The sequence below is a fragment of the Cricetulus griseus genome, chromosome X, assembly GCF_003668045.3.
Source record: "Cricetulus griseus strain 17A/GY chromosome X, alternate assembly CriGri-PICRH-1.0, whole genome shotgun sequence".
NCBI classification, from domain to species: domain Eukaryota; kingdom Metazoa; phylum Chordata; class Mammalia; order Rodentia; family Cricetidae; genus Cricetulus; species Cricetulus griseus.
This window is the reverse complement of record NC_048604.1, coordinates 105071516-105089660: the sequence shown is the minus strand read 5'-3', so window position 1 is coordinate 105089660 and position 18145 is coordinate 105071516. Positions and strand designations below refer to the sequence as shown.

Here is an 18145-nt window from a genome sequence, read left to right as displayed (position 1 = left end):
GGGTTTTGTTTCTTTGGTCTTTTAGAGAGAGAAAGAGAGAGAACATGAAGTTGGGTGGGTAGGGAAGTGGGGAGGATCTGGGAGGGGAACATGATCATGATAAACAGGATCAAAATCTATTATTTGAAAAACAATTTCCTTTCTTTTTCTAGTTCTTTCCCCTGTCATTTTCTGCTTTCTGTATTTGTGTTTTCTTCCAGTTTTTTTCTTGACTAGGCTGGTTTTCAAATTAAAAGCAAAACCCTTTCTCTCTAGTTTTAAAAGCCTGAAGGGCAGGTATGTCAAACCCATGCTCCCTCTCTGGGCTCCAAGGGAGGGTCATTTCTGTCTCTTCTAGAGCGTAGAGGTTACAGGCATCCCCTGGCTTGTGGCTCCATCCATCCTGTCTCTGACTCTATTTTTACAGGGCCTTCTTACCTGTGTTTCTCTCCTCAAATCTTCCCCTCCTTTCTCTTCTGAAAACATCAACTCTTGGATTTATGACCTACCCTAAGTTTCAGCTTGAGAATCCTTAGTTAATCACATCTGTCTGGTGCTATTTCTAAATAGTTATGCTTGACATTCTGAGCAGACCTGAATTTGGGGAGCAGAACACATACTCATTTCAACACTGAACACACTTACCCACACATATCCAAGCACTAGTAAGCTGCTTGCTGGCCATATTAGCTGGGTGCTCTTCAGCATTGCTCAGGCCCTGTTCAGTTGAGTTGTCCTGGGTGCATCAATACTCATGTGTCAAGGCTCCCATTTTCCTCACACTGATAGTAATTCCTACTTTTGATAGTTGTTGCCTAATGACCCTTTAGCTTTTCATCAGAGGGAACCACCACCCACAGCACTGTGAAATGGCCTTCTTTATTGCTCCCATGCTTTTCAGCCCCAACTCCATCTTGTTAGACACCAAGAGTTCCAAAGCTGCCTTCAATTTGTTATGTTCTCCCCTGAGTACCTATGTCCATGTTATATTTTCAGTCTTTTTTTGTACCTGTGTTTCTCCACAGATTAATATTAAAATGCATTGTGTTTGATATTTCTACAAATGCTTTCTTTGAACAGATCTTCTAGATGTGCTCATTTATTAATGGCATTGCTTTATAAAAACATTCTTGCTTCCATTCTAGCAGACACTTTTCAGCTGCTGCCTGTCTTTCTTGCTGGCAGTTGCAGGAACTTGTTCTAGGAGTTGGTTCTTTTAGGCTTACCTCTTCATGCTCAGAAAACCATTTTATCTTATCTCTTGGTCTCAAGAATGAATCAAACATAACAAATAATAGCAACCTTAGGACTTATAGCAACATGACTATACCCTTTTATACTTCTGGAGGTTGGAAGTATATAATGGTCTACACTGAGCCCAAGTCAAATACTGTGTTTAGTCTGCAGGCACTAGGGAACATTTCTTTGCCTCTTCTGTTTTGATTTTTCTGCACACGGTCCCATCCTCCATCCTTGAGGCTCATCATGCAGCATCTTCAATTCTTGCTTTCTAATTGCTTATTCAATTGTCACATCAGTTTCTCTGATTTTAATCCTCCTGTCACCCTCTTATTTTGGTCTTGTTTTTTTTTTGTGTGTGTGTGTGTAGACATTGTTTCTCTGTGTAGCTGTGGCTGTCCTGGAACTCACTCTGTAGACCAGGCTGGCCTTGAACTCACCTGCCTTTGCCTCCTGAGTGCTGGGATTAAAGGTGTGTGCCACCCCACCTGGTTCTATCTCCCTCTTATTAGGACCCTGCTGATGTTATTGCAACCATGCACATGTTCTAGGATGTGCTGGCTGTTTTTTGTAAACCTGACACAAATACAGACCTGTCTAGGAAGAGGTAATTAATTTTGAAAATGTTTCCTTAAGATTGGCTTGTAGGTAAGTCTGGCATGGATTTCCTTGATAAATGATTCATATAGGAAGCTGAGCCCACTGTGGGTGGTGTCACTCCTGAGAAAAGAAAGCAGGCTGAGCAAGCCATGGGGAACAGTCCAGTAAACAACATTCCTCCATGTGCTCTGCTTAAGCTCCTGCCTGAGGTTCCAACTAGGATTTCCTTTGATTATAGATTGTAATACGGAAGTGTAAGCCAAATAAACCCTTTTCTTCCCAAGTTGCTTTTGGTCATGGTGTTTTTCACAGCAATGGAAACTTAACTGAGACATAGGGAAAACTCTTCCACCACTCCAGAACCCCTAACTTAATCACATCTGTATACATCATTTCCTCATCTAAGCCAATATCTTTAGAGGTCCTGCAGACAAGAGATTGAACACTTTTTGGGTCAAATGTTGACTATAGTGCAAAAGCACCTCCTTTGAAGGGTGTGTTTCTGAGTTCCTATGTGGATAGTTACTTGCAGGCATCTCTATCTTTGCTTTGTAACCAATGATCTGGTACTGTTCTGTCTTTGAAGCAAGGTCTGGAGGACCCAAAGGCAGAAATTGTCCATTTTGTGGCATTTGGAAAGTCCATTCCCGAGTTGTGTGGCTAGAGGCATATGGACCTCTGGAATCTGTGCCTTTCTATCATTCCCACCAACAGACTTTCCAGCCAGATTGCTTTTCCTGCCCTGAAATTATAGGCAGTATGCCAAGGGCAATAAACACAAATTGTTTTATTATGGTGGAATTCATTTAGTAGAAATACTTGGTGGTGTTAACAGAATTATCTATGATGATGCAATTTTTCTAGATCCCAACTAAAATGTTAAAGTTCCTGGAGCACATGTAAGACTTAAGCACTTGACATGTAGCTACTATGAATAAGGGACTGAATTTTAACGTATAGTTTAAGCTAATTCTTTTGTAAGTAGTCACTGTTGATGGTGGCCAGGATCCTTAGCCAATGCAATTCAAAAAAAATCATATTTCTACTTCACAGTAATGAGACAAGGAACATTTTTTTCTATGTTAAAAGAGCTACTCCTTATTTAGGGGCAATAAAACTTTAATTCTGTCATTTAGATGAATTGACATAATGTTGAAGCACAATATATATCCTTAATCTCAGAGAAGCCTCTCTTTCCGGTAACCTTTGTTGAGTCAATAGAGGCTTCTGGTTGAACAATGTACTGAGACTAAATGGCAGTGCAGTGAGTGCTCAACCCTACAGAAGACACATATAATGTTTCTTCCAAGCTCAAAAAACATTGTGGAAGAGGGGAGTGGAAAGAATGTAAAATCCTGAAGGTAGGAGAAGTGCTGTGAAACATAGTCTTCTGGATAATACACAGTTGTAACCATGAACACTCAACAACTGTGGATCATTGTGCTGGTTCTGCACAAGAATGGGTACACCAACAGTCAGGCATGAAGGGAGGACATGCTCAGAGGGCCTTGCCCCTCAGTGGGGAACTACTTCTATGAACAGTTTCAGGGAGAGTAGGAGTCTTTGTCCTTGTTAATGTGTAACCCACTGAGAACCCTGATTGGCTTCCAATGTGTATTCCTAAACCAGTGCTCACACAGATGGCCCTGGTTAAACTAAATGGGTCACAAAAAAAGGCATGAATCTGGGAAAAGGACATCTTGATGAGAGGCAGCTTGATGAAGAAAAAGTAGCTAGAATACATTATATACATGCATGAATTGTCAAAGAACTAAATAAAAATCCAGTTACTTTTATGGTCTCTGTGCAATGCAGATGGTATGAAACGGTGCCCACCGTGTGTCAATTTCCAACTTCTCATTCAGTAGTTTGAAATCAGTCATGGTAAAACAATATACTCCATGGGAGCCAGTAAACTCTGTAGCTCAAGGCAGTTTCTGCTCTAATCTTGGAGAGCAGGGTTGTCATTGACATGCATATGTCAATTGGAGAAGACTACCTTATGAACCAACTACAGAGTGCTTTCAAGGCCAACCTGGGAAACTAAGTGAGATTGCTTAAAAAATATCAAGAAGAGAGCTCAAATTGTAGCACAGGGGTAAAATGTTGGTCTAGCACACGAATATCCCTAGGTTCAATGGGGTGGGTGGGAAGAGAGGGGAAGAGGAGAGATGTGAGTCGCCTTAGCACAATTTGAGTTTTCTGGCAGCCAAATAGAAAAAGGAGATTATATCACCCACAGAGTTCTAAGTGTAGAGTCACAAGGTGAGTGTGTGTGTGTGTGTGTGTGTGTGTGTGTGTGTGTGTGTGTGTGTAGCAACAGTTCTCTTACTACTATAACTTATGCAGGCTCTTGCCTCAAGCAGCCTAGAATAAACAATGACCTTGACAGCAACTCTATTGAAAATCAGGGTGTTTAAGGCTGCCATTATCATATGCCTCTTCCTTGATAACAGAGTAATATATTCTAAGTCTATAGTTTTCAGATGTCCGATATAATCCATAAACACAGCTAAGGATGGCTGAGAAAGTCTGGATTTCACAGTCTTATATTGCACATCATTTACTTATTCACCTCAATCTTTTAAGACACTGATCACATGTATAACACCAAATTAGATGGGAAGGATTCATTCATTCACTCATTCAAGGCAATGGACCCACGTGTAAAAATACTCATGATGCACCAGGCCATAGTGGGGCACACATTTAATTCCAGCACTCCGGAGGCAGAAACAGGCAGACCTCTGTGAGTTCAAGGCCAGCCTGGTCTACAGAGCTAGTGCCAGGATAGCCAGGGCTACGCAGAGAAACCCTGTCTTGAAACAACAACAACAAAATACTCAAGATGCAAAGTCAAATGGAATAGGCTTTTGTAAGACTCATCATTCACAGAATAGCTTACTAGATACTCATGACTGAAATTTGGAGGCAAGTGAGGCAATTGTCTTAAGTGCAAAATTTAAGAGCATTACAAAAAGCATCAATAAAGAACATGTTATTTATTGATGTAAAATTAATTCAAGGGGATGGAGAGGTGGTTCAGCAGCACTTAAAACACTGACTGCTCTTCCAAAGGACCTGGGTTTGATTCCCAGTACTCATATGGCCAGTTCACAACCATCTGTATCTCCAGTTCTAGGGGATCCAATGCTGTCTTCTGGCCTTTGCAGGCCCCAGGAATGCAAGTGGTGCTCAAAAATACACAACATATGCTCAACACCCATATGCTTCAAATAATAATAAAAATTAATGCAAAAATCTGTAATTCAGAAAGCACCAAACTTTAATACATGCTATTTGAGACTAGAGAGATGGCTCTATGTTAAAGCACACTTGTTCTTGCGAAAGACCTGGGTTTGATTTCCAGCACCCACATGGTGGCACACAATTGTCTATCTCTCCAGCCACAGAGGATCCAATACCTTCTTCTGACCTCTGAGGTGCTTGAATATACATGTAGGCACAACACTAAAATACATAAGATGAAACAAAAAAATCTAAAAAATAATGTTGTTGTTTGAGGTTCTTGAATTATTGTGCAAGGGGAGCAGTCATTTCCAGTAAACCTGGGGTTATATGTTTCATAAGATGGGTTTTCCAATTTTCCAATGTCGTGTAAATGAACTAGGCATCGTGTGTGTGTGTGTGTGTGTGTGTGTGTGTGTGTGTGTAGAGGGATACTCCGGCTGGAGAGAGTATCCATTAAAGGCTAGGCTCACAACCAAAAAATAGAGGAATACTCCCTTAGCCTAGACACACGGGGTGGGCCTAGGCCCTATCCCAAAGGATATGACAGACTTTGAAGATCCCCCATTGAAGGCCTCACCTCCCTGGGGAGCAGAAAGGGGATGGGATAGGTAGGATGTTAGTGGGGGGCACGGGAGGACCAGAGGGAGAGGGAACTGGGATTGACATGTAAAACAATCTTGTTTCTAATTTAAATAAAAATACATTAAAAATTCTACTTAGTTGATAATATAGATTACTGTATATAGGTATATTCATTTGCCCTCATGTCTCCCATGCAAAAATGGCACTGCTTCCTCTTTCTCAATGGCTCACTTATGCCTCACAACAACTCCAAATGGTGGTATCTTAGGGTTACTATTGCTGTGATGAAGCACCATGATCAAAGCAACTTTGGGAGAAAAGAATTTATTTGGCTAATATTTCCACTTCGTTGTTCATCACTGAAGGTAGTCAGGATAGGAACCTGGAGGCAGGATTTGATGTAGCACCATGGAGGGGGTGCTGCTTACTGGCTTACTCACATAGCTTGTTTAGCCTGCTTTCTTACAGAACCCTGGGTCACCAGCCCAGGTATTTGACCACCCACCATGGGCTGGGCCTTTCCCCATTGATCACTTCTTCACAAAATGCCTTACAACAAATCTCTTTTTATTTTAGAAGTACTCTTATTTACATATCAATCCCCCATTCCTTTGCCCTCCCATCCTCCCATGTTCCCCACTGACCCCCCAACCCACACCCACCCACTCCCCAGGGATAGTGAGGCCCTTCTTGGGGGACCATCAAAGTCCATCACAGCATTTGGGGGAGGGCCCAGGCCCTCTTTCTTGTATCTGGGCTGCAATACTATCCCTCCATAGGGAATGGGCTCCCAAAGTCCATTTGTGCTCTAGGGATAAATACTGGCTCCACTGTTAGAGGTCCCATAGACTGCCCTGGGCTCCTAGCTGACACCCTCATTCAGAGGGCTTGGTTTTGTCTAATTCTTGTTCCCCAGCTTTACAAGTAGGGTCTCTGTGCTCTCACTAGGTCAGGCTAACTGTTTCTGTGGGTTTCTAAAGCACAGTCTTGGCTCCTTTGCTCATCCCTCCTCCCTCTCTGCAACTGGATTCCAGGAGTATGGCTCAGTGCTTAGCTGTGGCTGCCTGCTTCTGCTTCCATCAGCTACTGGATGAAGGCTCTAGGAATAGCAACCAAGGTAGTCATCAATCTCATCATAGGGGAAGGGTATCAAAGGCAGCCTCTCCATCACTGCCTAGATGATTAGTTGGGGTCATCCCTGTGGATCCCCTAACATTTCCCCTGTGCCAGATCTCTCTCCAAACCTACACTGGCTCCCTTTATCAAGGCATCTCCTTACTTGCCCTCCTCTATTCCTCCCCTGTCACAGTCCTCCTGTTCTCCTCCCCCTTCCCCTTCTCCCCTCCCCCTTCCCACCTCCCACCTCTCCCCTTTGTGCCTCCAATTTGCTCAGGGGTTCTTGTCTCCCTCCCCTTCTTCAGGAGACCATGCATTCTTCTCTTGGGGTACTCCTTGTTTCCAGTTTCTCTGGTGGTGTTGATTGTAGGTTGGTAGTCCTATATCCATATATGAGTTACCTCACCCAGGATGTTTTCTTCTAGTTTCATCCATTTGCCTGTGAATTTCAAGATTTAATTGATTTTTTTCCACTGAGTAATACTTCATTGTGTAAATGTACAATATTTTCTCCATCCATTATTTGGTTGAGGGGCATCTAGGTTGCTTCCAGGTTCTGGGTATTACAAACAATGCTGCTATGAACATAGTTGAACATATGTCCTTGTTGTATGAATGTGCATTCTTTGGGTATATTCTCAAGAGAGCAATTGCTGGATCTTGATTCCTATTTTCCTGAGAAACCGCCACACTGATTTCCAAAGTGGTCTTACAAGTTTTCACTCCCACCAACAATGGAGGTGTGTTCCTCTTACTCCACATCCTCTTCAGGATAGACTGTCATCAGTGTTTTTGATTTAAGCCATTCTGACTGGCCTTACATCAAATCTTATGGAAGCATTTTCTCAATTTATGTTCCTCCCTTTCAGATAACTCTAACTTGTGTCAACTTGACATAAAACTAGCCAGCATAGATAGATTCTGTAACAATGCCCCTATTTGCAGAAGGTAAAAATAAGATTTATTTTAAAGACTTTTAAAATAGCACAGATAGGACAGAAAAATAGCACAGATAGATCATAGCTCAATTGGTAGAATGCTTGCTTAGCATGCACAAAACCAAGGGTTTGATCCTTAGCACTGCAGGTACTGGGAATAGTGATGCATGCTTGCTATCTCAGTTCTTGGGAGACAGAGGATGGAAGAACAGAAGCTCAAGGTCATTCACAGTTACTTAGTATAAGAACTGTCTGGGAAACACGAGATTATCTCAAAAAAAAAACAGAAAGTAATATTGTAATATATTCATGGTACATCAAGAGAGATGTGCTAAATTTTGGTTGAAAATATTTTTAACATTTATTTTTGCTGTAATTATGCATACATGTATTGCATGTATACATTTGTAGGTACCTGCAGACAGAGTTCAGAAGAAAGTGTCTGATCTTCTAGAGCTATAGTTAGTTAGGAGCCACCAGATGTAGGTGATGGGAACCAAACTGGGGTCCTCTGCAAGAGCAGCAAACACCCTTAACCTCTGAGCCATATCACTAGCATCTTGGTTGAAGATATTTGTGCAGAATTTGAGTTGGTGTAACTTGGTATGGCCTGGAGATAGTGCTGAATGTTAGACTTTCCTTGGTAGGTAGGTACATGTAGCTCTTCTTGCTCTCCAAGAGCTATAGGACTGATGTGAGCAATTGATTTGTGTCTAATGTGGTGCATGCCATGCCAGGGTCTCGAGAGCTGCTGTGGGTTCACAGGAAATGAAGGGATCATCAGGTTAGGGATATTGTGTAGAGAGAAGCAGGGACCAGGAGTCCATGTCTGACCAAACAGTGTTCCAGGTTGGAGAGCAAGAGGCAGTGTCAAGGCTACCTTCTGTCCTTTCTGCAAGACATTCTCCCCATGCTATTGCTGATAATACCTGGCTGTAAGCATCAAAGGACACCCTGGAGGTAAATGTACTCAGTGCACTGGATATTTGACACATGTACGTAAGACATGTATGACTGAAATGTGTTTAATGCATTTCAGAACTCTTAAAACTTTCCACTAGCCTCTGAGAGCCAGCCACTGGGTTCTCCTCCCCAGAGATATAGCCACCAATTTCTTGTGACTCTTTCAGAGATGGCCTATGTGCAGATAGGTAGTTATTCTTTCCTCATGCCCTAGTGCTGACCTGTAAGTAGTTCATTATATAGCAGAGCCTCCAGAACATTATCAAGAGGGAGGTGCTTCAGAATGACAGGGACATCTAAGCATACTTTATAAGACACTCTAAGCCAGAGGCCCTAAGCCTCAGCCTTATTGATATTTTAGACTACATCATTCATTGTCATGGGCATCAATTCTGCACACTATGTGGCCTGTTCCCTAGAGTCTCTGAGCTCCACCCACTGGATGCCAGGAATACACTGCTAGTCCCTATAGTGCCTGGGCTGGGCAGCTGAAAATGTCCCCAGGGGAAAAGGAGTGACATTATTCCCATTAAGAACCAGTGTTCTAGTTATGCAAGCAACAACCAGTGGCACAACACTCAAGAGGCAACCTGAGCTACAGAGTGAGACTGTGTCTTGAAACAAAACAAAACAAAGCACCCCCAACTGAACAACAATCCCATAGTGTTGTAAATCTTGGGTGGCATTTCTAGAAAAAGAACAGACAATATTCTATATTATAAAATTCTAAATGTGAGAACATTGGGATCTAGAAATCAGAGCCAATTGTGCTTCCCCAGCAACTGAAGAAACTTTTTGAGATGACCAATTCACTCTCGCATCTCTCTTTTCCTCTTCCCCTCCTCCTCCCCTCCCTCCTTCTCTCCCTCCCTCCTTCTCCTTCCCTTTCTCTGTCTCTGTCTCCCTCCCTCCATCTCCCCCTCTCTCTGTCTCTCTCTCCCTCTCTTCCCCTCACCCCCTCTCTCCAGCACAAAATGAGAAACATGGTTACAGGAGAGAGAAAATGCCATGATTGGCTCTCCATTCCAGTGTCTGACAGGTAGAACTCCAGAGGAGGACTGAGATTGTTCCCTTTAGCTTTGTACTTAGGACTGCAGAGTCTTCAAATAAAAATGAACTGTGCATCAAAAGTTAGCTGCAAGTGTGTACTCTGCAGACTTCTCTTGCTATTAAACTGTGTCAATGTGGAGAACTGATTTTGCATAGGAAAGAAGAGGAAGAAAGCTAAAACACTCTTAATCCTCTTTGCCAGTGAGTTAACACATTGTGATAACTTGGTGAATTATTCTTAATTATTTTCCATGTTCACATATAGAAGTTTGTATATAATTAGCTGCAACTATATTACATCCACATACAACAGATAATTCACTTGGTACATAATGTTTTGGAGCCTAATTGTGTTCTATTTAATTCAGTATGAATGTCCATTTTTCCCTAAGTATCTACCATCATAGTAACTTTCATTGTTTTTTTTTTTTTATATTTGAGGATAGAAGATATTACGAGTTGTTTCATTCCGTTGGAGATTACATGGCCCCATTTTAGGTCTGTTGTGGTTGTGTGTGTAAGAGAGAGACAGACAGAAAGTGTGCATGTGTATGTGGAAGAGAGAGACAGAAAGTGTGTATGTGTGTGTAAGAGAGAGACAGGCAGGAAGTGTACCTGTATGTATGGTGTGTGTGTGTTTACTTTCAATTGAGCAATCATCTTGAAAATGAGAAGGTGAAACTAACCTGTTTTTTTTTGTTTGTTTGTTTTTTTGTTTTTTTAAATCTGTCCCCGGATGAGGAAGATGTAGGCATTTAGTCATTGCAGTCAAACACAAAGGAAGGCTGCCAGCAGCAGGGTGAATTATATACGATGCAATGCTCCACCCCTCTACCCCTCCGCCCCCTTCCCGGGAAACTACGACCCCGGAGCACCAGCCACTGGAGGTGGGGCTTCTTGTGTTGCAGAAATAGGGTTCTCTCTAGACACCTTTCCACCGAGGGTAGAAGGCCGATCACATTACAAAGTATCTTTCAGAGCCAAGAGGTGGCCAGGAGGGCAGGGCTAGGCTGAGTGGCTGTGCTGAACACGTGATACTGCCAGACTGCCTCCTGGGCCCTCTGTGAGCCTGAAGCTGAAATCGACATTTGCCTCTGGCAGGGAAATGAACTTGTCAGTTTCCCTGTGCTTCAGACCCTCAACCCAAAGGAGCTAGGAACTGCAGAAGCAATTTGACTTTGTTATGAAGAACCTCACAGCTGTAAGGTAAGTTGTTTGTCACTCTGAGAAACAAACCTGAGAGCAGTGATCTAGAAATCCACACCACCGCTGTCAATTTAAAAGAAAAATCATCTTGAAAATAGTAGATTGCTGACAGAGGCAAGGGCTGTATTTAATCTAAATTAGAGTTTGACCTTGTGAGCAGAAATGTGGTTAATCTGGAGGCAATGGTGGTAAAGGGGACAGGGTTAAATGTAGAAGGAAATAAAAGCTGTTGGAATAAGTGGCCGACCAACATAACTCATGCCTGCTTGTAAAACAATCCATTTAAGGTGTCTTTTAGGAGAGTGATCAAAAGGAATGATATAATTGTGATTTAAACTTAAAGCAACACCTGTGAAACTGGAATGTGGATGAAAATAGCTTCTACCATTGCCCTCTTACATCCCCACAACATTTATGTGGTTTGACAAACAACAAAGATTTTGTACATGAACTGCTTTAAGTTCTAAATGTGCTAGTTCTGGTTTATGAACTGGAATCTTCTAAAGCCTTTAATGAGAGACTGTTTTACTGTGAATGAAAAAATGTTGACAATGTACATTATAATAGTAAAATGACTCACTTCTTCAGAATGTCAGAAAAATTAGCCAACATAAAATAATGAGTTGTTTTCAACAAACTTGTGCTCGAGACATGAAATGTCTTACCCAGGAGTTAAGAAAAATAAACCCAGACACATACAGCTGTAGTCTCTCAGTGTTTTATTTTTAAATAATCAAACACTACAGTAAGTAGTATTAATGTGTGGTGCCACTGTTTATTTTCCTTTAGCAAATAAAATTAATGTAAAGCAACTACTGAGAATAATTCAAAGTATCAGTCATCGGGGCAATTAGCAGAATATTCACTCCATCAAGAACTGAATTTGGAACAGTAAACCTCAAATGCAGTGCTGTTCAAGCATGTTCTATTTTAGGTGTCATTTTGAATTTTGTAAAATATATTTCACTATTGCATCTGATAAAGTAGAACACCAGATTGTGTTCCTTTCCACAATAATCTCCTTATTGCTACCTTTTTTTTTTAAATTGAAATCCTATTATACGCTTGCAACTGGTAATAATGTCTATTGGTCCTGTGTACTGTTTCCTCTAACTTTCCCAACAAGGCCAAGCAATAGGCATGCATCAAGACAAACACCTTGAAAGGAGGTCAGACTGATCATTACTTGCCACCTTTGGAGCATCCAGATCCTTCCCACCCCACCCTCGGCCTCTTGTCTTGCTCCAAGCCGCAGGACTCCAAAGACATCACGTGGCAGCGTGGAGCCCGCCTCCCGATGACGTCACAGCACTCGCAGCAGACGTGTTGAAGAAAGGATGCTCTAGGATGCTGTCCAGGTGGACGGCCACGCTGCAAGATGCGGCACTGCAGGTAAGGGGCTCGCGGTGCCCGGATGCCCTTTCTGGCACTCTCAACAGTGCAGACGCTGCAGGCGGAGCCCACGTCGGTGGTCGGCTGCCCTAGCAGCGCCCCCTAAAAGCGAAAGTGGGGCCTTTGGCTGCTGCAATGCTTGCTGCCCACAGCTGCTTCCTCCTGCTCCTTTTGCTGTTGCAAGCATCAGATGGGGAGTGGCCTGGTGCAGGTCCATGCGTGAGTTGGGTCTTGCTTGGTGTGTTCACCTGCAGAAAGTGGGCAAGGGCCAGACAGAAAGATAAGAGCCTCTTTCAATTAGGGGAGAAAAAATTGTACCGACTATAACACATGGATTCTAAGGACAGAGACCAAGAGTAAGAGCTGCTTTGAAAAGATAACCATAAACCATTTTCCTTCTGCCATCGTGCTGGCTCAATAAAGATATCTTTATTAATTTTTCTCATAGAGGTTGCTTCTCAGCAGTGAGCCTAATTTCATTCAAAGCAAAAACTTGGTGGGGAATGGCAACTTCTCGCTGCAATATCAAGGCCAGATGTGCAGTCTAAATCACTTTGCATTATTTTGCAAGGTTCCAGCATTTAAACGTATGTTTTTTTTTTTCAGGCAGGTGTTTCTAGTAGATTTAAAAATAACAGCATTCAATAAAATACAGTTTGCAAAGATAATGGGTCACTGTGAAACATGGCTATATCTCTAAGAAGAAAATGGTTACTTAGCGAGAGCTGGGGGTGGGAGATAACCCAGACCTTCAGAATTTCCAGCATTCTTCTTAACTGCATTGATGCATAATTAGCTCACTGAAGGAAGGGGCTTGATGACTCAGCGGCAGATGGAGGGGTCAGGTGACTTCAGTCCCAGCATGACAGCCTGTATGTGCATGTGTTGTGTGTGTGTGTGTGTGGGGGGGGCGGGTTAATGCCTCCTTTCCCACCAATCCTGTTTACATTTCTTTCTTCTGGTCTGTGGCCAGGACATGTGTGGGCACCCTGGGGAGGGGAATTAACATTCCCTAACATTCTTTTCTGAAAGCCTGATGTCTCTAGAAGACAAGGCATCAGTTAACTGCACTGGAACGTACCCTCTGAAAAATTTCATCCACCAACAACTTTGGTGAAACAGTGCTATTCAAACTGTTAATTAAAGATGGAGTTTCGTTCAGACTTTGGGATATCTTGGTAGGTTGTTGTGTTGTTCATTCAGTGATTTATTTATTTCGATTTTCTTCCTTTGGTTTAGGTTGGCTACAAGCATTAAGATTAGCCAATGCTGTAGCTCAGTGTTAGGTCATGTGCTTCATAATTGAGAGACCCTGGATTCCATCTCTCACAGCAAAAATAAAGCACCCTCGGGTCCCCACTCTTTCTTCTGAACCAACTCTTTATTTTCTTTTTTAAATTTAAATTAGAAACAAGCTTGTTTTACATGTCAATCCCAGTTCCCTCTTCCTTTCCTCCTCCCCTGACCCCCACCGACTCCCTATCCTATCCCTTTTCTGCTCCACAGGAAGGGTGAGGCCTTCCATGGGGCACCTTCAAAGTCTGTCATATCATTTGGAGCAGGGCCTAGGCCCTCCCCCATGTATCTAGGTTGAGAGAGTATCCCTCTATGTGGAATGGGCTCCCAAAGTCCATTCGTATACTAGGGATAAATACTGATCTACTACCAGAGGCCGCATAGATTGCCCAGGCCTCCTGACACCCACCTTCAGGGGGTCTGGATCGGTCCTATGCTGGTTTCCCAGCTATCAGTCCATGAACTACCCCTTGTTCAGGTCAGCTGTTTCTGTGGGTTTCACCAGGTTGGTCTTGACCCCTTTGCTCATCACTCCTCCCTCTCTGCAACTGGATGCCAGGACTGAACCAACTCTTGACAGCAAAGCAGGTGATGGAGGCAGGTGAATTAGACCCTTGAGTCTACTTCTGGTTTTGCAGCTGTATAATCTTGGAATAGTCCTTATTGTATTTTCAGATAGACCTCAGCTTTCTCATTTTGAAACAAAGTCATTTGGTTTATTGTTTCTTAACTTTATGATGGCCGTGAGGGGTATCCGATCCACTGTAGGATAAACAAACTGTAGCCTAGTTTGTGGCCTCTGTCTATAGATGTCAGTATGTACCTCTTCCTTCTGTTGTGACAACCCAAAATGTCACCAGACATTGCCATCTGCTTAAGGATTCCATTGACCCTGGTTGAGAGTTACTGATTTAGGTGATAGCTTTATTCTTTTTTTCCACCCTGGTACTGGGTTGTGCATTTCATGTTAAGGCAAGCACTCTACCACTGAGCCATAGCCATGGCCCATAGAAATCCTTTAAATGCTTTTCCATCAATTACATTCCAGAATTTGTTTTTATGATTTGTTTGCTGTGGAGCCCTTGGTCTGAAATTGTCATATTGGGTGTATATGAATTATAAAGGCCTTCTTTATTGAAGGTTATCATTCACAGTTTCTGAGGGAAGAGAAGAGGCTTGCATGCATGACATTTGTAGTCCAGGGGCTCGGCTGACACAAAAGTGAGTGTTAGGGACAAAGAAACATTCATCAGCCAGTCATGGGCTGAAATCTGCTGGGACACATCTGCCTGTGTATATAATAAGTCTCAATCTGGGAAAAAATGTCCAGTGAAGATGCCATTGTTCTCTTTTGCAAGGGTGAGAATGACAGGCTACACTGGATGTATCTGAAGGATGGAGTGAGATGCTTTGTTCTGGGGCCAGGTATGGTGAAGTAAGAATGGCAGTAGTGTCCCCACAGTGATGAGGAGGCCAAATGTGACTGCTGGCTGAACCAGCAATCTGGCAGGTATCTCAGGGAAGCCATGCATTCAGGGTAGGACTAAGTGTCTTGAAAGTCTGGCTTTGACATTTATGAGGGTGGACAATTGGCCACATCACTTCTCATCTTAGAATAGGTGCAAGATATGTAAGATGGGGCCAACTAGTACTTGCTGGTCTTGCTTCTTCACTTTTAGAAAGGACAAGACTGATAGAAGAAGTGTAAGATAGGAACATCCCAAGATACATTAAACTGTGGTCCTGGTGCTGTTGCAAGTTGGGAAACGTTTACTAAGGGTTTGAAGAACGTGAACATATTTTCTTGTCTCCTGTGCCTGGGGCTTGGGGATGTATCCCCTCCAACTCTTTAGTCTTGAGCTCATGTCTGTCTGCCCCTCCTCTCCTGGCCTCATCCTCAGGAAATAGTTTGCTTTTAGTGAAACAAGCTCCTGCTGAAATCTAGGATGATAGCAGCTGGTTGTATCTACTTCTCAGGTGGCTTTTGTGCTCAGGCTTCTTTCCCCTGAGTCCAGGTAGCTCTTCTGGTATTCAGAGTGAGCCATCCCAACTCTTGTTACTTCAGAAGACTTGTCCCTCACCCTGAGCTATCTGTTCTTTCCTCTTCATAATTCAGTGTCATAAAAGCAAATTAGAATGAGGGCACAATGGTGTTTTTCATCAAATGATACCTAAGAGACCTAAGCGCCTATAAAATGTGTGGCCCTTGATTGGATCCCAGCCTGAACAAACATGCAGTAGATATCTGGGGACACTTGAAGAGTTATGTGTCTGGCTATCAGCTGATCCAAGGAGACTAGTGATGATTTGGTAAAATGAATGAGACTCTTACTGGGTACAATCTTGCATAATCCTCTCCCTTGACAGTTGGGCTACACCTAGTGACTCATATGGATATAAAATGGCTGGGACAAAGATGTGGCACTTCTGAAACTAGGGTATAAAACTTCAGTCTTGGTTATGTGTTCTCTTTCTTGAGTCACTCTAGCACAGTAGGGAAATGCTGTGTTGTGAGCATTCCTACCTTGTGTTGGGAACCAGAACCAACTGTGGCATGGGTGCATTTGGGCCAAGATCTTTCAGCCCCAGCTGAGGCTCGAGGTGGTGGCAGTCTTCTGAGAGGCCTGGGGCCTAGGCACTTAGGTCAGGTACACCCAGATTTGTGTGCCAAACACTGATAGTTTAAATTGTTATTGTGACACAATCAGTATCACCTGTAAAGAGTCTCAATGAGGAATTGTCTAGATTTGGTTGTCCAGTAGGCATGTGGGGAGATTGTTTTGATTGCATTAATTGATGTGGGAAGACCTAGCCCACTGTGGGCAGCACCATTTCCACAGTTTGATTCCTGAATTGTAAAAAAGTAGGGAAAATTATCTGAGCAATAAATATCCATGCATTTATTCTCTCCCTGCCCTTGACTGTTGATGTACTTAGATGCTTTGAGTTCCTATTGCTTTGGCTTCTCTGCAGTGATGTACTGTAATCTGGAATTGTATGCCAGATAAACCCCTTCTCGCTTGTAGTTGCTTTTGTCAGGGTATTGTATCACAGCAACAGGAAAGGAAACTAGGGCACACAGTAAGATAAGACATGCTTAATTCCTACTACTGTGTTTTGGGTAATTTGTTACATAGCAATGGAGTTCATACATATGTTTATAGACAGGGGTCTTACATTTTGGAGATGATTGTTGAAGTGCTTTGAGATAAAATGCCATGACAAAAGCAATTTGCTTTTTGGTTTTTTTAGTGCTTTTTTGAGATCTCTTTAATATGTGTTTAAGTAGAAGACAGAAAAATTATTCTCATAACTGTTACTTTCAGTGCCTTGTAGCATGGCCCCTCCCTGCTCATCCAGTGGTTTTGTGGGACATGATAAAGTCTCATTATTAGTCTTTTGCTTAACTATGTTTTCAGAAGCAGCCCAACAGACATTTTCTTTCTCATATGCAGGGGTGGGATTCTTTTATAGATTATGACATTAATTACATATTAATGAAAAAATAATACCTTATTTTTTATAAAGTAGAAATGTATGGACATGGTGACAATTCCAAGGTTACACAAAGACCATTCAGTTCCCTTACATTCTTGTCCCTATGGTTACACAAAGACCATTTACTTCCCTTACATTCTTGTCCCCTTATTCCCTTTCCAAAAGCAACCACCCATAGACAACCTAGGTATACACTATTTCAGAAAATGCTTGTGCAGACACACCCATCTACATAATACGTCATCACTTGCCTCTTTTCTCCCCTTTCTTGACATATAGTATGCACAAACTTGGAGCTGGAGATATGAATCAGTAGTTAAGATTACTTGTTGCTCTTGCACACAGTATCCACATGCCAGTTAAAACTGCCTGTAAATAGACTCTGATGACACCCTATGGAAGGCCTCACCATCCAGGGGGAGCAGAAAGGATATGTGACAGACAGGGTTTTAGTTGGGGGGGGTGGTAGGGGAGAACATGAGGGAGAAGGGAACTGGGATTGTCATGTAAAACAATCCTGTTTCTAATTCAAATTAAAAAAAGTTGAAAAAATAAAACTACAGTATATCTCTTCTAAAAAAAGAAAACAAAACTGCCTGTAACTCCAGTTCCAAGGGATCTCACACTCTTTTGACCTCTATGAGCAGCAGGATCACATGTGGTACACATACATATATGCAGGCAAAAACACATACAATAAATAAATTAAAAATTAAACAGATCAATATACACAAATTCAGATTCAAGGAGATTACTTCCATTAGTTTTGGTTTGTCTATGCATTGAATATTACTAGCTCTTCCAAGTACACTATCTTACTCCATTCGCTGGAGTGGCCACTGCCATTTTGATTCTTATTAGCACAGGTTTGCCTACTCTTGAATTTCACATAGCTAAAACCACAAACTACACTTTCACATCTAGCTCCTTTGTTCTACATTCCTTAGAAGTGCATCCCTGTTATAGCAGTGATTCTTTTAATTTTCTTGTAAATAGTATCATAAGAAGCAAAGCTGGGTATGGTGCCTTATTCC

At 42.3% G+C, this 18145-nt stretch overlaps 1 protein-coding gene across 2 annotated transcripts in view; it reads left to right on the top strand.

The window, feature by feature from the left end:
* Window positions 1-10576: 10576 nt before the first annotated feature.
* Clcn4 (chloride voltage-gated channel 4) overlaps window positions 10577-18145 on the top strand; it is a 68382-nt gene continuing 60813 nt past the window's right edge. For both annotated transcript variants that reach the window (XM_027431842.2, XM_027431841.2), the window contains exons 1-2: window positions 10577-10925; window positions 12052-12317. Coding sequence is in view for 1 of the 2 variants with exons in the window: in XM_027431841.2 (XP_027287642.1) it covers window positions 12304-12317 (14 nt within the window). In the remaining variant the exon portion in view is untranslated. The remainder of the gene's footprint in view (window positions 10926-12051; window positions 12318-18145) is intronic.